Below are 23463 nucleotides of genomic sequence, written 5' to 3'. Positions count from 1 at the left end.
CAAATACAAATATGTATGTAACAGCCATTGAGGATGCTGGGGATCAGGAAATACAACGTATTGATGAGGATGCAGAAGCCCACAAGCGAGACATTGACGAACTAGCTACTAGGAATAAGGCAGAGATTAACAAGCACCACCAGCAGGTGGATGAAGCCATCAGAGCGGGTAGGTTCAATGTTTTCAGTATGAAACACAATGTATAGAGGATAACTGTTGGTTTAAATTATACACTTCTGGTGTACACGAGATGAAATTAATTGCTATCTAACACTGACTCAAACATTTTTTTTCTTTTTATTATATGCCTTAAATTGACAGGAATTCTCATTTAATAATACTTTTTAAAAAATACGCGCAAATATTTATGCTCACGTAACGTCGTTTTAAAAATGACGTCGATGTAATTGTCTCTCCGCCTGTTAGCGCTGCCGTTTAATTTGAAACAAATGCGGCTTAAATTTCAATGAAAAATATCAATGTGATATTTCTCCGTTTGAAACAGTGAAATCTCAATTTTATTTTACTGGTAGTTCTCTTTAAACTACCGTCAAGCATATAATACAATCCGGTATTTACACGTGTTCTGGTGATTCTGTTCCCACCAGGTGCATACAAATCTTAATTTGAATTCCACCGTCTACATTGAAAGTTCGAACCTTTTTACTTTATAACTATCAATCGTCAGCAAATCAACATATCAGGACTTGACTACATTCATTGTTATATTTTGATATGTTAACACTACACATAAAGTGCACTTTTAACTGAAAATGGAATAAATCTGCCAATGAACATTTTTTATGTTAAATGTTCCAGTCATTTTAAAAATAATTAGGTTTACTCATCTTATACCCGAAACGAATATAACGTTCACATTTTAAATTTAATTTAAAGACACGACGAATATACACCAGGCGCAGATAGAGACAAATACAAATATGTATGTTACAGCCATTGGAAATGCAGGGCGTCGAGAAATAGAACGTATTGATGAAGGCGCAGAAGCACACAAACGAGACATTGACGAACTAGCTACTAGAAAAAAGACCGAGATTACACAGCACCACCAGCAGCAGCAGCAGCAGCGACAACAGGCGGAAGAAGCCTTTAGAGCGGGTAGGTTCAATGTTACATTATTGAAACCAATGTCATCCGGTATTAAAACGTTTACCGATGATTTTGTTCCAACCAGTGGGTGCATACAAATCTTAATTTGAATTCCACTGTCTACATATAAACATGATAGAGAAAACAATAGCAACAATGAAAAATAAAATCAACACCTATAATAGACGATGGCAACAATTAGAACACTTATTATCTTAGTAAAACGGCTCTAGTATATAGTAGTATTGTACAGCGCATTTGAATGAAATATCCATCAAAGAACTGTACTTTATAAGATCCATTGTTTTAAAGTAAGTAGGGTTTTTTTTCATTCTTAAATTTAACATTTATGTTAGGAACACTATTCCGAAACATCAAATACACACCACCTCTCCTATTTTTATTTTTTTTTGTCTACTTTTTTTTTAGAAAACAAAGTACCAAACGCTAATAGGAGTTTTCAAACAAAGAGTTAGATAAATATTTATTTGTTCACATTGATACTATTTAGTATAACGGTTTGTATTAAATGGTATACATATATATGTCATTTATAAATGTGTGTATGAATGAACATTTGGGCAATAAAAACAGAAACCAGTAAAAATGTCAAAGTGTGTTCAAGTATATCCTAAACATAACATGAAGAAGGGGAAGGCTTAAGCTTCACTGCTGATCTTTTATGACTTCACTGTGAGGGAGAAGAAAATCACGTGAACACAAATGTGAATGGCCCTGGGAAAATTTATACACAAAAACGCATAGGTTTTTATAATTTCTTTCTTATCGGTAATCAATTTAAAACAGTTAAGACCCAGCCCACCATACCCCACTTGATTTCTGCTTTCATGTGTTATATGGTATGTCATTCTTTGTTTTACTTCTTGAAACAGTCAGAAACAAATTCGGAATTAGCGGCGCCCACACATTTTGTAGAACTTGCGAAAAACAATAATAAAACGGATATTAACAACTGGTTCCTTCCCAAAAACATATAAAAAAGGCTTATGCCATTTATAACAGTTAACAAGGCGAACAACCACAATTTTTTAGTCAATTTTGAATGGCTTTCCAATAAATCGTGCGTGGTGCCAAATAACTGTTAACAGTTATACCTTTAATGACAGTAGTATTTTGAACGTTTTTGAACGAGACTGAACCTTACTTTAATTTTGTTCATGTTTACATACCATCATTAAAAATTTAAACAGACAGCTTTTAAGCTCTACAATTACAAGAATCAGAAGAGCTATTCTGCTCACCCTAGCTCGGCATCGGCGTCTCATTTTGGTTAAGGTTTTGCATGAGAGCACCTTTAAGTCATAATCTCTCCATGTGTTGCATTGAAACTTTAGATATGTATTTCCAACTGTCCAACGTACTTAATAAATGAAGTTAGACTAAACTTATTTGAATATCATGCAAAGTATGGGCCTTTATTATTCGACTTAGAAATTCTGGTTAAGGTTTTTCATATATATTCACATTTAAGTCTTTATCTCAGCAATGCATCATGCATTGCATTGTGACTTAACTAAACAACCTTCATAATTAACCAAGTAAGATAACTCTACCATGCATACAATGCAAATACCTGCCCTTTATTATTCGACAAAAAAAATCTGGTTACGGTGTGGAAGCACACATATGCTAACAGCTCTTGTTAGTATAACTTACGAGGCATATTTTATTGTGTTGTTGCTGTTGTTTTGCGCTAACTCGACCGACCAAAATTTTATCTTAATCCCACACTTTTACCGATTGAACGGCAATATTTTAACGACACGAGATTCATTTCTTCATTCCTTTTGTATTTATTTTTTATTGAATTACATGGCATCCGGAAAGTCAACAAAGCGGCGGTTTACCAGTGTTTCATAGGAACATATTATCCAGAAAGCAAATAGAATCGTAATAAATGCTACTATTAACAATGAATTCAGGCCAATTGCATAAAACATTTGGTATGATTTTACCCTGCCCTAACGCCCACCCCACCCCCCGTCGAAAGGCGAAAGGGATATATCAATGGTAGGCGCTTGTGACTGTTTGTGCGCACGCGCGTGTGTGTGTGCGTGCACTTGAGTACGTGAGTCCGTACAATCTGGAAAAGTCTTTGAGGTATTGACTTCAAACTTTATAAATCTCACCCTTGGTGCACTTTTTTAAAGTGTTTTTTTTCTTATTTCTTTTCTTATTTTTTTTATCTGGAGCATAACATGAAAAGTCTTTGAAGTATTGACTTTGAAGTTCACATAACGAAAGATCTCCTTCAGAAGAAGTGCAATACACATAAACCATAAATCTTGATGCAGTATTGAAAATTGCACTTTGTAAATTTTCATTCTTATCTTTGGACCGGAACATAATTTAAAATTTATTTGAAGTATTTGATTTTAACTTCACATACAGATATACCTCTTTATGTGAGGTGCAGTACACAAGAACCATAACTCTTGGTGCAGTATTTTTTGTCCTGAGCATAAATTTGAGAGATAGTTTTCATTTAAGAGAAATGCAATACATTAAAGCCAAACTTCGAGCTGCATGTTTATTTTGCAGCCGTTTCTTAAATTTAATACTTATTTGTTGTCCGGAACATAATTTAAAAGATCTTCGAAGTATTTACTTCAAACATCTTTTAAAAGAAACTCTCTTTAAGGAGAAGTGCGGTTCATAAGAAACATAACTCTGGGTGCAGTATGTTTGTTTATTCCCTTGGTTAATTTTCATACTCATTTTAAGTCCGGTGCATAATTTTAAAAGTCTGTGAGATATTGATATATCAAACTTCGTAAACTTATATGTCTCATTGAGGTAAAGTGTAAACAACTTGAATCATATCTCTGGGTGCAGTATTTCTTTAAGTAATTAAGAAATTGTAGATTTGGCCTAATTTTTAGCTCGACTTTTTGAAAAATAAGGAGGCTTTACTTCTCGCCCCGGCATTGGTGTCTGTGTCCGGTATAATTTTTGTGGCACGTTGGCATTTCCACTTATCACTTATCACTCCAATACCCTTCATTTGAATCACTTACTTCTTAATACACTTGTTCTGGACTATCACTCAATGAGGTTACCTAACTCCATAGCATCCTAAATACAAACTATTGCCCCTGATTGACTTCGGAGCTTAGGTTAAAGTTTAAGGGCACATTGTGTCAGGCAAAAGTTATAGGGCCTGACTGGAGTTTTACTTATTACTCCTATAGCCTTCATTCAATTGAATTAATACCACGCACAATTTTTACGACCTTATGTTAGGGTTACATAACACCAATTTTTCCTTGTTTTGTATTGCTTTTACACATTCGGAGCTCCTCGGCCATTTTTATCGAAAACAACCTCGGATGTATTTGGACGGTTTACATACTCAAAAAGAGGTACGTTTAAGTCCGCTGCAAGTAGATCGCGTAGTAATTTTATTTAGCAGTTAAACTTTATGACTAAACTCTTGGAAATCTTAATTATGTTTGCAATAATATACTTCACTGACAATCAATTTAAACTTGGATCAATAAAAACAATTCTAAAACACTACATTTCATAAATGATATTATTTAAAATTTTACGAACTACTTCAGCTGATGTACCGGCATACATCCGAGGTTGTTTTCGATAAAAATGGCCGAGGAGTTCCGAATGGCTTTTACAGGATTATTGTATTCATTTCTAAGATAAAGCGGCATAACAGAGCGTGCTGTCCGATTTTTTTAATGGTTAAGGTTACATCTTGTCGATGGAAGCTTTATTCGCTACCCTTAAACACTGATAACAAGTGTGGTTGATCGCCTACAGTTTCGTAGTTTTGTGGTCCACATGTTTTGATAGTTTACAATTTCTTTCAACAAAATCATTTCACCTTTCAAACGTACTTTAAATGGTATATATAAGCGTTAATGATATGGTTTTCGTGAATAACCTATTAAAGATAGCCGTGTTATTACTTTCCATATGTGGTCGTCTGCTTCGCCGATTTATATTTTTTTTACTAAAAAAACACAAGTATAAAGTGGCAAACGGTGGGCTCAGTCTCTTTTTTAAATCGATTACTAATTGAATACAAAAACTTTAGCTTGTATTGTTTGTGTAAATGGCACCGTGGTCATTAACATCTGTGGTCATGTGGTAGTTTTGTTCCCTTGCAGTGTCACTTAAATATTTGTACAATAGCAAATGTGGAATATAACAAAAATGTTTTCTTTGTTCCAGAGCTAAAAGAAACTCTACTAAACGACCATTTAAAACGCAACTCGTTCCTTTCGCTTGGACCGTTTATTTCTTCGGATGATTCACGTCTGAAGGAATTTTACGTTTCTCCAACGCTGTCTGAGGTTTTACAACAACGGATAAGCAAGAAGAACGGACCAAGGGAACATAAGACACGTCCGATTACATCCCTTGAACAAATGTTGACTCCTGCTGATAGAACGAAGCAATTTACAATCATAACCGCGAATGCTGGTGTTGGTAAAACATCGTTTTGTAAGTTTTTAGCTGTTTTGTGGTGCGAGTTACATGGTCACAAGACGGATACAATCAGCACATTTAAAGAGAGGTTTGTCATTCGTTTTGAATCTTTAGAAGACATACCCTATCTTCTCTACATTCCAATGAAGGATATTCCACCACACAGCACCCATTCCATTGAAGAAATTATTTTTGCGCATTTAGAGAATGTGATTGGATACTCTAAGCAAGATCGAGACAGATTGAGAAGAGTTTTCATGGACGAACGATGTTTGGTCATCTTAGATGGAATGGACGAGTCTTCCTTGTCAAAGCTTGACTCAGCAATGGCCAAACGGAAGTACAGCATTATTATTACATGCCGCCCGTGGAAACTCGCAGATACGGTATTACCGAAGTACATGCATGTTAATATTGATGATCTCAGTCGCATTTCACAAACTAACCTGTTTGAACACGTGAATAAAATCTTAAACGCACAATATTCGACCATATTTGAAGTTCAGGATTTCTTAGCAACTTTGGAGGCTAGGAAACTGCAGCCACTATCCTCCAACACGCTCGTGGGTCTGCAACTATACAGTCTCTGGCATGACCAACGTATTGACGACGAAACATCAGAAAATAACAAAACAAGTATGACGCTTGGACCAACAAGATCACACATCTATGCAGACATATTAGAAACGATGTTCAGTCTAGAAATGAAAAAGAGAAAAGAATTTTCAGAACGTCCACAAAATAAAATTCCCACACAAAGACCTCTTCCTAAATGCTTTGAGGGACGGAAATTGTGTAAAGCAAAATCCTGTTTGATTTATGAAACAGGCAAGATTGCTCTCAATATGTTAGTTAACTCGAAGATCGAGTTTGATGAGGAAACCATGCATTCGTTACTAGATGGGCAATTTCTTTTAGATTCAGGACTCATTTCAGCCTATAGGTCACACAAGTGCAGTATTGAAAACAAAGTGTACCATTTTCTACACAAAACCTACCAGGAAATGTTTGCAGCAATATATATTTCGTCACTGAATTTCACGAGTGAAGACTGGCTTAAGCTTGAAGACAACTTCGATACTGTGTTTTCACCGGACATAATGTCATTCTTGTGCGTGATGAATTACGAGCAGGGCCGGCGATGTTCGGAAATATTCGGCAACATGGAGCGGAAGTTTTACAGAGAAAACACATTTTATGCCAATGAGATAATCGAGTACCAAGAGGCCGTGCAACTGGCGTACAACGAATGTGTGAACAATGGTGTGTCAGAGCCGCAACTTACGTTAAGACATGCAAGGTTAAATAGGGAAATCGCTGCGTCAACGCGTCCACTCTTGCAACACAACCTTAGCGAACTATATTCGTGTGATATTGAATGTTCCGAAGAATACCCTGTTAATACAAGCATTACAAGCATGGAACAACTTAACACATTATACATATCGAGTGAAGAAGAGGGCAATGCTTCTCTACAAAGTATTCCAACATTGTTTCTTAACAAATTAACAGTTCTTTGTCTATCCGATTTGAACATAGAAACTGATAATCTAAACCTGGCCTTTTGTGGAAATATTAAAGTAATTATTCTGCAAAACCTCCGCCTCAGGCATGTGACCATCGCCCCGACCCAGCTAGAGAAGTTCTTGGTCATTATCAAGGATAACATACGAGAGAACATACCGCCTATGGAGGTGACATTCGCACACGGGAGACAGTTTACAAACACATTAAAGGAGCTCAATCTTGACAACGTTACTTTAAATGAAACACTTAATATACAGCAGTGTGATCAACTACAAGAACTATGGCTGGACACATTAACATTTTCTGACGACTTCCACCTGGATCTGTCATTATTCACGCACCTTTCTGAGGTAGTTCTTCAAAACCTCCGCCTCAGGCATGTGACCATCGCCCCGACCCAGCTGGAGAAGTTCGGTGTCTCTATCAGGGATAACACACGAGAGAACATACCGCATATGGAGGTGACATTCGCACACGGGAGACAGTTTACAAACACATTAAAGAAGCTCACTCTTGCCTACGTTACTTTAAATGAAACACTTAATATACAGCAGTGTGATCAACTACAAAAACTATGGCTGGACACATTAACATTTTCTGACGACTTCCGCCTGGACCTGTCCTCATTCACGCACCTTTCTGATGTACTTCTTCAAAACCTCCGCCTCAGGCATGTGACTATCGCCCCGACCCAGCTGGAGAAGTTCTTGGTCTCTATCAAGAATAACATACGAGAGAACATACCGCCTATGGAGGTGACATTCGCACACGGGAGACAGTTTACAAACACATTAAAGGAGCTCAGTCTTGACAACGTTACTTTAAATGAAACACTTAATATACAGCAGTGTGATCAACTACAAAAACTATGGCTGGACACGTTAACATTTTCTGACGACTTCCACCTGGACCTGTCCTCATTCACGCACCTTTCTGGGGTAGTTCTTCAAAACCTCCGCCTCAGGCATGTGACCATCGCCCCGACCCAGCTGGAGAAGTTCTGTGTCATTATCAAGGATAACATACGAGAGAACATACCGCCTATGGAGGTGACATTCGCACACGGGAGACAGTTTACAAACACATTAAAGGAGCTCTGTCTTGTCAACGTTACTTTAAATGAAACACTTAAAATACAGCAGTGTGATCAACTACAAGAACTGCAGTTGGACACGTTAACATTTTCTGACGACTTCCACCTGGACCTGTCCTTATTCACGCACCTTTCTGAGGTAGTTCTTCAAAATCTTCGCCTCAGGCATGTGACCATCGCCCCGACCCAGCTGGAGACGTTCTGGGTCTCTATCAAGGATAACATACGAGAGAACATACCGCCTATGGAGGTGACATTCGCACACGGGAGACAGTTTACAAACACATTAAAGGAGCTCTGTCTTGACAACGTTACTTTAAATGAAACACTTAATATACAGCAGTGTGATCAACTACAAGAACTGCAGTTGGACACGTTAACATTTTCTGACGACTTCCACCTGGACCTGTCCTTATTCACGCACCTTTCTGAGGTAGTTCTTCAAAATCTTCGCCTCAGGCATGTGACCATCGCCCCGACCCAGCTGGAGACGTTCTTGGTCTCTATCAAGGATAACATACGAGAGAACATACCGCCTATGGAGGTGACATTCGCACACGGGAGACAGTTTACAAACACATTAAAGGAGCTCTGTCTTGACAACGTTACTTTAAATGAAACACTTAATATACAGCAGTGTGATAAACTACAAGAACTGCATTTGGACACGTTAACATTTTCTGACGACTTCCGCCTCGACCTGTTCTCATTCACGCACCTTTCTAAGGTAGTTCTTCAAAACCTCCGCCTCAGGCATGTGACCATCGCCCCGACCCAGCTAGAGAAGTTCTGGGTCTCTATCAAGGATAACATACGAGAGAACATACCGCCTATGAAGGTGACATTCGCACTAGGGAGACAGTTTACAAACACATTAAAGAAGCTCAGTCTTGACTACGTTACTTTAAATGAAACACTTAATATACAGCAGTGTGATCAACTACAAGAACTATGGCTGGACACGTTAACATTTTCTGACGACTTCCGCCTGGACCTGTCCTCATTCACGCACCTTTCTAAGGTAGTTCTTCAAAACCTCCGCCTCAGGCATGTGACCATCGCCCCGACCCAGCTGGAGAAGTTCTGGGTCTCTTTCAAGGATAACATACGAGAGAACATACCGCCTATGGAGGTGACATTCGCACACGGGAGGCAGTTTACAAACACATTAAAGAAGCTCTGTCTTGACAACGTTACTTTAAATGAAACACTTAATATACAGCAGTGTGATAAACTACAAGAACTGCATTTGGACACAATAACATTTTCTGACGACTTCCATCTGGACCTGTTCTCATTCACGCACCTTTCTAAGGTAGTTCTTCAAAACCTCCGCCTCAGGCATGTGACCATCGCCCCGACCCAGCTAGAGAAGTTCTGGGTCTCTATCAAGGATAACATACGAGAGAACATACCGCCTATGAAGGTGACATTCGCACACGGGAGACAGTTTACAAACACATTAAAGGAGCTCAGTCTTGACAACGTTGCTTTAAATGAAACACTTAATATACAGCAGTGTGATCAACTACAAAAACTATGGCTGGACACGTTAACATTTTCTGACGACTTCCACCTGGACCTGTCCTCATTCACGCACCTTTCTGGGGTAGTTCTTCAAAACCTCCGCCTCAGGCATGTGACCATCGCCCCGACCCAGCTGGAGAAGTTCTGTGTCATTATCAAGGATAACATACGAGAGAACATACCGCCTATGGAGGTGACATTCGCACACGGGAGACAGTTTACAAACACATTAAAGAAGCTCTGTCTTGTCAACGTTACTTTAAATGAAACACTTAATATACAGCAGTGTGATCAACTACAAGAACTATGGCTGGACATGTTAACATTTTCTGACGACTTCCGCCTGGACCTGTCCTCATTCACGCACCTTTCTAATGTAACATACTTCAACACCTCAAACTAAGGCAGGTGACCATAGACCCGACCCAGCTGGAGTAGTTCTGGGTCTCAATCTATGCTAACATGCGAGAAAACATACCGCTTATGGAGGTGACATTCGCAGAAGGGAGACAGTTTACAAACAGACTACGAGTGCTCAGCCTTGACAACGTTACTTTAAATGAAACACTTAATATACAGCAGTGTGATAAACTACAAAAACTATGGCTGGACACGTTAACATTTTCTGACGACTTCCGCCTGGACGTGTCCTCATTCACGCACCTTTCTAATGTAGTACTTCAACACCTCAAACTAAGGCAGGTGACCATAGACCCGACCCAGCTGGAGCAGTTCTGGGTCTCAATCTATGCTAACATGCGAGAGAACATACCGCTTATGGAGGTGACATTCGCAGAAGGGAGACAGTTTACAAACAGACTACGAGTGCTCAGCCTTGACAACGTTACTTTAAATGAAACACTTAATATACAGCAATGTGATAAACTACAAGAACTACAGTTAAACACATTAACATTTTCTGACAACTTTCACCTGGACTTGTCGTCCTTTACGGCACTCACTATGCTATCACTGACTAACCACCGCCGCCAGCATGAGACTTTTCTCACGGTCCCGCGGAAGGAGTTCTGGGTCTCCATCAAGAAATACATGCGAGAGAATATACCGCCCACGGAAGTGATATTCACACAAAAGGGCCAGTTCACAAACAAACTTCGAGAGCTCCGTCTATACAACGCTACTTTAAATGAGAACCTTAATATTCAGCAGTGCGATAAACTACAGCAACTACGATTGGGCAAATTTTTATATCCTGAGGACGGCAACCAGGACCTTTCCTTCTCCTGTACGGACCTCACTGTGGTAACACTACAGAACCTCAGCCTCCATCATTTGATCATCATCCCGACCCAGCTCGAGAAATCATGGGTGCTTGTCAGCAATAACCTTTCGAAGATGATACCGCACATTCAAGAAGCATTACAGAGCGACGGACAAATTACAAATATATCTCAAATATATCGCTCGGAGGGATTCGCGTATATTAGCTAAGTTATTCAAATGAACACAAGTTTGTTACTACATAAGTTGACTCTCAGTTTTATTTGAAACGTGTTGAAATTGGAAAAGTAGGAGAGTTATTTAAAATGTTAGATTGTACGAGGGGTGATAGGGAAGTTCGTAGCCTGTTCGTATAACTTTATTATTATTTTTATAACCGTGCAGTTGAGATACAAAAACATTTTGTATTTTTTGCTGAATTATCAGTGTCCATAGAAACGCGCACCCGGAGTACGTAAAAGTTTTGCACTTTTAAACATTTATTAAATTTATTACTACCGCATTTGAATGCGTTTTCTTTTACGTACGACTGCGCGAAATCGTCTACTGTCCAACGTTTATGATGTCATTTCCTGAAATTGTGACGTTTGTTATTGTTTCCTTTTGAAAGAAATAAGCATTTTAACGGCGTTGTCACTTACCATATTTTCAAAACCATGACGTCAACGGGCGACGTCGTGTTAAGAGCAGCCATTAAATTTTGCGTGGGATTAGACAAGACACAAAGTGAAAGTTTGAAGATGTTACATTCCTAATACGACCAATAAATGCAGTAGGGCGCTTGTCTTTAAGTGGCACCGACGGTTTCGGGAAGGAAGGTGCTCTATAGAAGACGATCAACGATGTGGCCGGCCGTCTAAGCTGAAATATTCGATTTCAGATTAACTGAAAGATATGGTGTACAGTGACAGGCGACACACTTGGAGAAGAGTTAGCTTCTGAACTAGATATAAACTGAAAGATATGGTGTACAGTGACAGGCGACACACTTGGAGAAGAGTTAGCTTCTGAACTAGATATTTCCACTTCTACAGTGCATGAAATTTTGAACACAGAATTAGGCATGTTTAAAGTGTGCGCGCGCTGGGCGCTGAGACTCCTTCAAGATCACGAGCGGGCAACAAGGGTTTACTGTTCGCAAGAGTTCGTCCGCCCGTATGAGCATGAAGGCGAAGAATTTCTCGACCGCATAGTTACAAACCGACGAAACTTGGTTATGGCACTTCGACCCGAAGACGAAAGCCCAGTCATGTATATGGAAAACCCCGGGGACCCCTCCCCATGCTCCTATTGCACCAGATTCCCGATGGCCAGACAGGGACCGCTAGTTATTATTTGAAGGTAAGCAGATTATTAACATTTTAGACATTATTTTAACTATTAAAATACTAAGAAGTTTAACAATATTAGAATCTAATAATATTTTTTTATTCAAATGCACTGTTTTGGCGTTACTGTCAGGATTCAAAGTTTGACTTAATTTTATAACTTCAGATTCTCAGGCGTGACTTGATGCATTCATTGAAGAAGAAACCCCCCAATCTCGACCCCGAGCGCATAATATTCTAACACTCAAGGACACAGAGCTGACTCAACCCTCCTTGAAATCAACTTGCTTGGTTTAGAAATTCTTCAGCATCCACCCTACAGCCCCCATGGATTTCAGAGTTTTCCCGGAAACTATGGCAGCGTAACGAGGCGTGCGGTTTGATGACGCCAGTGAGCTTCGTATGTGTACGCAAAATGTTGTTTCGTCATACGACAGTGAATGGTTCAGCTATACCTACACTATATGGTTACAGAGACATAGAAAATGCATTCAAATCCGCGTTGATTACGTTGAAAAAAAACGTGACTGAATCTCTGACGTTATCATGACGTCGCTTGTTGTACTCTGGCGTGCTCCGGGTACGCCGTACAGTGTTATTGTTATTTACTGTAACTTTTTTTATTTTTCTATGTATTAACCTTATATTTATACATCGTGGACACAATATACATTAACCTTTAAATTATATATTCTTTCCAAGTATATAGTAATTTATTTTATTTTTCGAGCAATAGTCTACGAACTTCCCGATCACCCTCGTATACTATAGATATTGCTAATAGTACGATTCAATCTTGTAAAATGTTTTAGTTCATTTTTTTTTAATATAACATGTATTCAGAAATTGTACAAAGACACATAATATATTGTAAAAACCACTGAACACTTATGCCAAGATATGTTAATATAGTTAAATGAACTCGCTGTATTTGTATATAGAGCTTTTAAAGATGCACTCTTACTCCCAAACAAGATGTACCACAATTAATGCAATAGTTTTAATTTACCCAAAAGTATTGATAAATATCGACAACAATGGTTCTTATGAAGGATGCTGTGTTTAATTTGAAAGAAAGGTGCAGAAAACACGGTATTTCTACCATTTGAGATGATAGTTGATCACTGTAAATCATTTAGCACTCACCAATCATTTAATATTTGTGCGTTTTCAGCTATTAAATACACGGTTACAATTACATTATCAGTAATTAATATTTTCCACAAATGCATTATTTAATAAGTATTTAAAGGTTTAACACTCAAATTTTATGTTTGTTGGACATGTGTATGTAAAATATTTTAATAAAGAGTGTCACTTTAATAAATTAGAAAACAATTTACTATGTCGCTTAAAACATGTTTGTGGACTGTATTTTTCTCGGAATTACATAACTGGTTACAATGTTAAATATATCCCAAATCTAAAGAGGTCATGCATGTGTTTGGAAAAAATAACACAATAACTATTGACATATTATAGTCTGTTTTACATACATGTATTTTGTTTAGAACCTAATCGATTGATATTTTAATTTCAATATGCCATAATTTGTGCTCAAATGCTGTACACACCCAGTGATGCTGTATGCTCTTTCATTACATGTACTCTGAGATCGCCATGTATTTGTGAGGATGTATTATTTCTAGTCAATGATCAAGGGCCATTTTAACCAATTTCAATGTATTAATTAGGTTGAATATTTGAACTGGAAGACAATTATGTTTTATTTATGTTCTGTTGATAATCTTACATATGCATGTATTACATTAAAGTTTTGTGTACACACTATTTACAGTTGCCATAAAGAGTAATAGAAGTTATCGCTCTTTAAGATGTATGTTAAGTTTGTATTTTAAGATACATTCAATGAACTATAATTGTAAAATATGTTGAGACCAGTTTTGCATTTCATGAAATTAATATAGAGTGTTGTATATTATACAATTCATTATGAGAATATGTTTAATATGTTAACATTATCTGCAATAAAGATATGAAATATCGATGCTCGCATTTCTTGCAAGAATCAATCAAATGCTTAAGAAACACAAACTAATGAAAAACAACAAAAGTATGCATGAAACGTACTATGACGTAAGAGTTAGACAAACACAATAGGTCAATCTGTGAGAGTGCAGCTTTAATGCTGAAAATCTACTTTTCCGATGACGCTGAACATTGACTCAGTTTGCCTTGGCCTAATATTATATAACATGTGTAGATAGTAAACGTTATAGCTGAGACACTAACTATTGCTAAACAATCGATTGTGTGAAAAGTCGAGACGACAATTGCCATACACGACACTTCAACGACTCTGTGTAACAGTTGCCCCACCCCCAGGTCCGAGGCAAAGCGGGGACTTTGACTTTCGATCCAACAAAGCCTGGGTATAATCCTTAAATTCCTGGGCTCGAATATCTGGTAAAATCCCGGCCAAAAGCCTCCGCACACCAGGGACTCTAGGTAAGGCTGATCCCATCCATTTTTGGAACGAAGACAAAACCACCGCATTCACCCGGCACTGCGGTATCCCCCGGACCTGGGGGACCGTGGTTACAATTGACTGGTGCACTAAGGAAAGAAATTTGGCGATGAAGTCAACATTGCAAAACGATGATCTCATTTATAAAAACAAAGTTATTGCTGAGACAATGTTATAACGGACGGGCGGACTCGCTGTCGCACAAACGGATAGTTTAATGACTATAATCTATATGCAATCATTCGGAAGACATAATTAGCTATTTCAACGTTGACAGTATTCTTTTTTTCCGATTGGCGAGATACAGTTCATAGAAACAATATGTTATGAAGAAATTATTTCTTTTTTGCGAGTAACATGTATTGCATTGGACGACCGATTTTATAACTTAGGTTCTCAGGCGTGACATGATGCAGGCATCGAAGAAAAAACGACCCAATCCCCCAAACCCCGAGCGCATACTATTCTACCAAGATAACACTTCAGGACACAGAGCTGACTCGACCCTCCTTGAAATCAACTTGCATGGTTTAGAAATTATTCAGCATCCACCCTACAGCCCCCATGGATTTCAGAGTTTACCCGGAAACTATGGCAGCGCTACGAGGCGTGCGGTTTGATGACGCATGTATACGCAAAATGTTGTTTCGTCATACGACAGTGACTGGTTCAGCGATACCTACACTAAATGGTTACAGAGACATAGAAATTGCATTCAAATCCGAGTTGATTACGTTGAAAAAAAATGTGACTGAATCTCTGATGTTATCATGACGTCGCTTATTGTACTCTGGCGTGCTCCGGCTACGCCTTACAGTGTTATTGTTATTTACTGTAACTTTTTTTATTTTTCTATGTATTAACCTACAGCAGACGGGCGGACTCGCTGTCGCACAAACGGATAGTTTTATGACTATAATCTATATGCAATCATTCGGAAGACATAATTAGCTATTTCAACGTTGACAGTATTCTTTTTTCCGATTGGCGAGATACAGTTCATAGAAACAATATGTTATGAAGAAATTATTTCTTTTTTGCGAGTAACATGTATTGCATTGGACGACCGATTTCCAAACAACACAATTAAAAGCCAGAAAGCTAACTGTTACAAAATACGCTAGTCCTTTCTTAGAGCGCCGAGTTTGTTTTTTTTATTAGTTGTACGCAAACCAAATGTACAGAGTGCACACTGCAATTCGAGGGTCGTAACTCTGGAATGACTAAGACGACATGACTGGTTTTCGAATCTAACGGGGATATTCTGCCCATAAACAAAAACATTTTCTAAATTTGTGATGAATGGAAAATGGCTTCTGAAACTATTGATCGGACAAGACAGATTTAAGTAATTTCTATGATCTAATGGCGCTTACTCTAGATATGACTGGTTATCGGGGTTGTCCAAGAGTTTGTACCCATACACATTCTGACCAAATTTGGTGATGATTAGACAAAATTAATGCTTATATAGTTATTGGTCGGACAATTCCGATTTTTTGTATCGAATACTCTATCATCGTTTCACCTACTACTACAATTATTTAAATAGATTGTCTGATCTGTAATATAGGTTAAAAGTTTGACCGCTTTATTCCAAGGGTGTGACAGCAAACATAGGAATAGGTTCATTTAATTTGTAATACATGAACTAGAATCGACTTACTTGTTATTGTTTTTCGTTGAAACAAAGCTAGTTGATCGTTATGAATGTGACATTGCGGTCCAATAATAAATCAATCAAGACCCGAGCATAATTTAAAAATACTGTGTTCGAAATGCAGTGTACGAAATGAAGCGTACAAAGTACTTCACTATCGTTGTCCCGTGCACAAATAGAAAACTTTGTTCGAAATGCAATGTAAGATATACAGTGTACGAAATACAGAGTACGAAATGCAGTGCACAAAATACAGTGTACAACAAGAGATGTTAGTGAAACATTTATGCCCCCTTGGGAGCCAAATTGTTAGTAGGATTTGGACACTTAAATAAAATATGGACAATCAGAAAACCTTTTTTTCAGCTTACAGTCACACTGACCTTGACCTTTGACCCACTGACCTCAAAATCAATAGGGTTCATCTGCTGGTCATGACCAATAAGCCTACCTAGTATGAGGTCCCTGGGTCAAAGCGTTCTCAAGTTATTGATCGGAAACCGTTTTTCATGTTAAGGTCACACTGACCTTGACCTTTGACCCACTGACCTCAAAATCAATAGGGTTCATCTGCTGGTCATGACCAATACACCTACCAAGTATGAGGTTCCTGGGTCAAAGCGTTCTCAAGTTATTGATCGGAAACCGTTTTTCATGTAAAGGTCACACTGACCTTGACCTTTGACCCACTGACCTCAAAATCAATAGGGTTCAAAATCAATAGGGTTCATCTGCTGGTCATGACCAATAAGCCTACCTAGTATGAGGTCCCTGGGTCAAAGCGTTCTCAAGTTATTGATCGGAAACCGTTTTTCATGTTAAGGTCACACTGACCTTGACCTTTGACCCACTGACCTCAAAATCAATATGGTTCATCTGCTGGTCATGACCAATACACCTACCAAGTATGAGGTTCCTGGGTCAAAGCGTTCTCAAGTTATTGATCGGAAACCGTTTTTCATGTAAAGGTCACACTGACCTTGACCTTTGACCCACTGACCTCAAAATCAATAGGGTTCATCTGCTGGTGATGACCAATACACATACCAAGTATGAGGTCCCTCGGTCAAAGCGTTCTCAAGTTATTGATCGGAAACCATTTGGTATTCCGACCGACCGACAGACAGACAGACAGACAGACCGACCGACATGTGCAAAACAATATACCCCACTTTTTTCAAAAGGGGGCATAAAAACAGTCTCCAAAATACTGTGTACAAAATAACATCAACCACACCCCCTTCCTTAGGTATAATAAATGATGTGTACGATAAACTGTGTATGAGATACTTGGCCTTGGTTGAAGCGATGAACAATATATGATGGCTGTAATATCGACCCTAAACCATGGATACCCTAATGTACGAGGGGTTTCTGCTAGATGTGAGCTTCATCAACACATGTGCATGTGTAGTGTAAGATATAGCAGAATTCATCATTCTCTCCATGTGTTGCTAAGAGCGGTCCTTAAATGTGAACTGCGACCTCAAAGGAATGCTACCGATGAACGTTTATGATCCTTACAGGGGTCATTTCACTAGCTGTATCGATGTATTTATATATTTGGTAAATAATTATAAATTAAAGCTATTAAAGATGTATTCTTTCTTTAATTAATAGTGACGGTACCACAAAAACTTTAAAAGAGCCAAATTAGCGTTACTATTTATTTTATCTTTACACAAATGATCTGCTATTAATGTTTTATGTTTCTGTTTTGATCACAAGTCAAATGAGTCGCACACAATAATACATCAACCTGTAATATTGGGCCCTTTTAAGGTAAACCTTTTTTGCAATTTGTTATGTGACCTTGTTGAAGCACAGCAGCATCAGTAGCTACAGATGAAAATAATCTATGTGTGACCGCAGTTTATGGATTTGACACATACTCTTTTACAAGACGGACTGACAAGACAGATCACAGAGAGCTCTTCTATGTAACCAATCCATTTAGAAGATGGGGGGAACATTTCTATCTGTCATGTCAACAGCTATATTGGATGGGAGTTCTTTACTAGCGGAACAAAAGCATCTGTGCATGAAAGGAATCTTGCTAAAATGGTTTAATATATATTCAATAATAATTGTTTTCTGACTTCGTAATAATCATTCGCCAAATTAACTTAGTATGACAAGAGTATCTAAATGTACATTACGCCTAGCTAATCAATATTGAAATATTTGCTTACAGTAGCCTTTTAAATTTTGTAAAGTTCAGTAAAGACTATCTACAAAGATGCTTTTTACGCTTGTATCTATAAGCAGCACAACATTAACTCTCTTTCGGATCCCATTTTATAACGCACAAATACAGAACAATAGTTTATTTATTGGAGTCATCATCAGCATATGACTTGATGAGGTCTGCTCGTTTCTGTGCAATCCTCTCTTCGCGGCGTTTGCGGGCATCCTTGACCTTGGTTCTCCTGGCGTCAGCGAGGTCACTGAAGTTAAAAGATTGGTGAAATGATAACGATACACAATGTATCTATCGCTGAAAGTGATTAGCTATCACTGAATTCTTTAAACTTTTTATTGAAATTAATTAATATCTTAAAGATAAGAAACTAAAAAAAATGCTGCCGCTTGTTTGTAGGCAAATTTCTTCAAGTATTTAAAGTAGCCCAGAAGCTGCTGGTCAAAATATCGAAACCATTTTACTATTGACCAAGAAAAGAGAATCTTTACAAGGAGCACAGTAAAGTACCTGAGCTGCTTGGAGCGGGCTTTTTCAGTTTTCCTCTTGTGAATGTGCTCCATGAGTACACACTTGTTCTTGAAGCCGTTACCCTTGGACTTCAGGTACAGCTCATGGTTCCTGCAAAAATCGAAATCTTGAGTTTCATGCAATGAAACAGCTTCACATACATCAATGATAGAGTTAAATTATATTCAGCTAACATATCTGTAACACAAAATGGATTTTTGTTCATATCCTTCAATCATTTTAACTTAAATTAATCACAATCAACACAAGTCTGCAAGCTGAATCAACCCTGGGCTTGAAGAAGATTATATATATGACATATACCAATGTTTAGGGCTTGTTCAGGAAAATCTTACAATAATATGAATTAGAATATATGTACACGTTATATTCAGGTTTGAATAAGAAAATCTCATTTTTGATGACTGGTTCCATTGTATGACTTCACACAATATTCATTGCTCTCTTCCCTTTAAATTGCATGTTTATAGGGAAAGGGAGATAAATACAGACATTAATGCCTTTATAACTGCAAAAATATACTCCCTTTTAATTATACTAGCTCGATACAGGTTACAGGTTTATAGGGAAAGGGAGATAAATACAGATTTTGGAGACATTGTGTTTATTATTACAAAAATAAACTCTTTCTGAATTATCCCAAACTTTTTATGCACTTATTTCAGCCTGTGTAGACCTCAGACATCCTTGAACTGTTTCGGGAAATAAATAGTTGAAAGACTTATCCCCTTTCTTATCTTAAGAAGCAAACATGCTTCCAAAAGCCGTATTTTCCCAACGACATTATACTTAAAGTCTGATGTTTGATATACAAGTGAGTCAAAGTAATTGCTTTCACAAGAACATGTTATATTTGATCACTTAACCGGTTGCCCTTTCAGAAACTAGACCCTTTCAATGTTTCAATATACATATATATTTACAAATGGAAGTGCATCCCAAGCAGGTGTTTTACTTGACCAGAGGACAAAACCCTTTAAAAGTTGCAATGTACCTACATGTATACATTTACAATGGAAGTAATAACCCAAGTGCATTCCAAGCAGACACCAAAACGTGTCTGCTGTTTGTTTTTCAGCATGGTTTTACAAAAAGAGACTGATCAACTATTCAAGCTAGAGTTTTATGCCTCTAGAAACATGAGTACCAAGTACCATATGAATATAGTCACTATTTTTCACACTTATCAGACTTCTAGGCTAGGACAACCCTATACTTTTTTCCTGAAATAATCCTAAGTGGGTAGGTACATACAGATGCTTGTCGATTTTCTTCGCCTCCCTTAAGCGCGTCAAGAGTCGGCGGAGAACCCTCATTCTTCTCATCCAGATAACCTTCTATCGCATACGGGCATTGGCTGCACTCTTTCTTTTACCTGAACAGGTAAAATAATTACACGAAACAGGTCAGGTTGGAATAAAAAATGATTTGGAGTGCAGTATTGGACATCCACCCCCCCCCCCCCCCTTCCCTAGGGCACTCTCTACGAAAAAAAGTTTCAGTTTAAAATGTGGCATTCCGGAGTATTGTATAAATAAGAAGTTAAACAATTACCAAATGACTTTGGTCATGTGCTGAACATGCCCTTCACCTAAAGTCTGTTACCCCTTCTGGAATATATACGTAGATATCACAAGATGTAAACCATTTCATTTATGAGCAATTGGCTGTCTTATCAATTACAAAAATGTTTGTTATTTTTCAGTGTTATTTAGTATTTAGAAATATGAAATGACGCATATTCTTTTTTTTATATATATGCAGTCGATGTCGTTGTTGAAAATAACCAGCTTAGACTAAAATAAAACAAAGCATGTTAAGACATACATAAATTTAATGGAGAGTGACTATAAACAATTTTAAATGATAAATAAAACTGATGTATAATGAATTGTACTTAGTAATTGAATACTGAAATGATAATTCTATTTTATTGAAACACTGAATCGTTTTTTCTCTCATAAATTTATCGATGAAATATGATGGGGACACTTTCATGACGTTTATGTTAAAAAATCCAATTTCAACTGCTTTCTTTTATTTTTTGTAATGACCTTGATCCTAGTGGCGCCAAACACAATCCTCCATAAACTCTTCCTGTATATAAAGTTTGGTCACAGTATGTCAACCATAACTAAGTTATTCAGTACGAAACGGTTATCTTTAGTAAGTGATCCTGCCCCTAGGTGGCCAAAAGGCGATCAAATGAAAGGTCTCCATAAACCTGTCCTATATACCAAGTTTAGTCACACTATGTCAACCCTTACTATAGTTATTCAGTAATAACCATTTTACTATTTAAAGCAACAGTGACCTTGACCTTGACCATAACTGTCATTGTCCAAAATACAATCTCATGAAAGATCTCCAAAAACTGCATATATACCGAGATTGGATGCAATAATTCGACCCTTACTTAAGTTATTCAATACCAACCATTATTCAATCAATAGTAACTTTGACCGTAACCTTGCTCCTAGGGGCCTCAAACTCAATCCAATAAAAGAGTTCCATAAACTCTGACTATATACCAACTTTGGTCTCTATATGTCAAACCTAGCTAAAATTATTCGATACATCAGGTGCCCTCCTACCAGCCCGCCCGAATTATGACGCAAGTTACTCTTATAACTAAATTTCCCTTTTCGAAAATCTGGTGAAGAACAAAAATTTTTCCTTGTTAAAGAAATGAAAGAAAATTAAAAAAAAATCAAGAAAAAAAATTAAATCAAGGGCCATTATTTGTACTTAGGGTTAAAATGGAGTTATATTACCTTACTGTAAGAAGGTCGTCATTAAGTGTGTATAGTATTAAAACAATTGAATGAAGGGTATAGAAGGGTTTTTTTAATTAAAATTCCAACTTGCCCTAAAACTTCAGCCTGCCGGAAAACTTTTACCTAAATTCCCAAGTCAGTCAGGGGTCATAACATGTTTTAAGGATAATATGGAGTTATCTAACCTAATTGTGTGATGGCCCTGAACAACTGTAAATTATTAATTAATGAATGAAGTGTTTAGAGGTTATTAATAAATATCCAAACCTGCCCTATAAATTTAACCTTAGTTCTTTAGCATACATGTGATAATTTATTGGGTCGATTCAGGGACACTCATAATGTCAACGCACACTAGGGGGGTCCGCGGGCATGCCCCCCCCCCCGGATTTTTTTTAAATGGGGAACGTCTGTGGTGCATTCTAGAGCATATCTTGGACTATTTTAGTCGTTTTTAACGTCGGGAAAATGTACCTTTTTTGACTGCCAAGACGTATTTTATTATCTGACATGGTTTGTTTTTTTCTGCATTTTCTTGAAAAAATAAAACCACCAGATATTTTCCCAGGCTTTATATGAAGCGCTAACCATGGACCTATAGGTCCGTACGCTAACCAGGAGGATATGCAGTCTACTTTCGGTTTCATCAAAACAGGAAATAAACAACTATACGGGCACCTGTTTTCCCTTTAGTCAGTCAGGGGTCAGAATCTGTTTTACGAACACTATGGAGTTATCTAACCTCACTGTGTGATGGCCCTTATCAACTGTGTGAAGTATCATGTGAATTGAATGAAGGGTATTGGGGTTATAAGTGAAAATCCCAACTTGCCCTAAAACTTTAACCAGACACTGACACCGACGATCTGGCGAGTAGTATAGCCCTCCTTATTCTTCGAATAGTCGAGCTAATAATAATAATAATAATAATAAAAATAATAATAAAAATAAAACAAACAAAAAATAATAATAAAAAAATAAAAATAATAATATTAAAAAAAACAATATTGATATAATGATAATAATAACTATAACAAGAGGTGTTTGTAAAACATGATGCCCCTCACCCCTCCCCCCCCAACTGAGCGCCATGTTGTCAGGATTATTTGGACAATTGAATGAAATTTGCATGGACCTCCAAGTCAAGTCTAAGGGCCATGGGTGCAGGCAGTGTGAAGTTATCACACAGACAACCTTCTGCATTAAAGGTCACTGTTACCTTGACCTTTGATGTAATGACCCCTTAAATTAAAACGGGTCATCTACAGGTCAGGCCCAACGTCAAATTTGAGGGCCATGGGTGCAGGCACTGTAGAGTTATCACTCCAACAACATTTTTGCATTTAATGCCACTGTGACATTGCTTTTGGCCCGATGACTCCTTAAATCAATAGGATCATCTACATGTCAGGCCCAACCTTCATGTCAAGTTTGATGATCATAGGTCCAGGCTTTGTTGAGTTATTACTGGGAGAAGCTTTGTTAACTTTTTCGTGTTGAAGGTCATTAT

At 37.7% G+C, this 23463-nt stretch overlaps 2 protein-coding genes and 1 pseudogene across 2 annotated transcripts; 2 read left to right on the top strand and 1 right to left on the bottom strand.

Moving 5' to 3' along the window:
• Window positions 1-11: 11 nt before the first annotated feature.
• Window positions 12-10130, top strand: LOC128204450 (uncharacterized). Its single transcript, XM_052905865.1, has 3 exons — window positions 12-168; window positions 955-1119; window positions 5323-10130. Exons 1-3 carry the CDS (start codon window positions 12-14, stop codon window positions 10128-10130), a joined length of 5130 nt encoding a protein of 1709 aa, XP_052761825.1.
• Window positions 10105-14303, top strand: LOC128205554 (uncharacterized). The gene is made up of 2 exons (XM_052907286.1): window positions 10105-12310; window positions 12464-14303. The coding sequence occupies exon 1, from the start codon at window positions 10190-10192 to the stop codon at window positions 11177-11179; it is 990 nt and encodes a 329-aa protein (XP_052763246.1). The 5' UTR covers window positions 10105-10189; the 3' UTR covers window positions 11180-12310; window positions 12464-14303.
• A 3834-nt stretch (window positions 14304-18137) lies between these two features.
• LOC128204449 (60S ribosomal protein L19-like) lies at window positions 18138-23045 on the bottom strand (annotated as a pseudogene).
• Between the last annotated feature and the right edge of the window lie 418 nt (window positions 23046-23463).

Source organism: Mya arenaria, chromosome 10 (genome assembly GCF_026914265.1).
Source record: "Mya arenaria isolate MELC-2E11 chromosome 10, ASM2691426v1".
In the NCBI taxonomy this organism is placed as follows: Eukaryota; Metazoa; Mollusca; class Bivalvia; order Myida; family Myidae; genus Mya; species Mya arenaria.
This window is presented reverse-complemented; position numbering and strand designations above follow the sequence as displayed.

Excerpts from the sequence above, each read along its gene's own strand:
- LOC128204450 (XM_052905865.1), top strand. The coding sequence starts at position 12 with ATGTATGTAACAGCCATTGAGGATGCTGGGGATCAGGAAATACAACGT. Across the intron at positions 169-954 it reads GGATGAAGCCATCAGAGCGG|CCATTGGAAATGCAGGGCGT; the intron begins GTAGGTTCAATG and ends TGTATGTTACAG. Across the intron at positions 1,120-5,322 it reads GGAAGAAGCCTTTAGAGCGG|AGCTAAAAGAAACTCTACTA; the intron begins GTAGGTTCAATG and ends TCTTTGTTCCAG.
- LOC128205554 (XM_052907286.1), top strand. The coding sequence starts at position 10,190 with ATGCGAGAAAACATACCGCTTATGGAGGTGACATTCGCAGAAGGGAGA.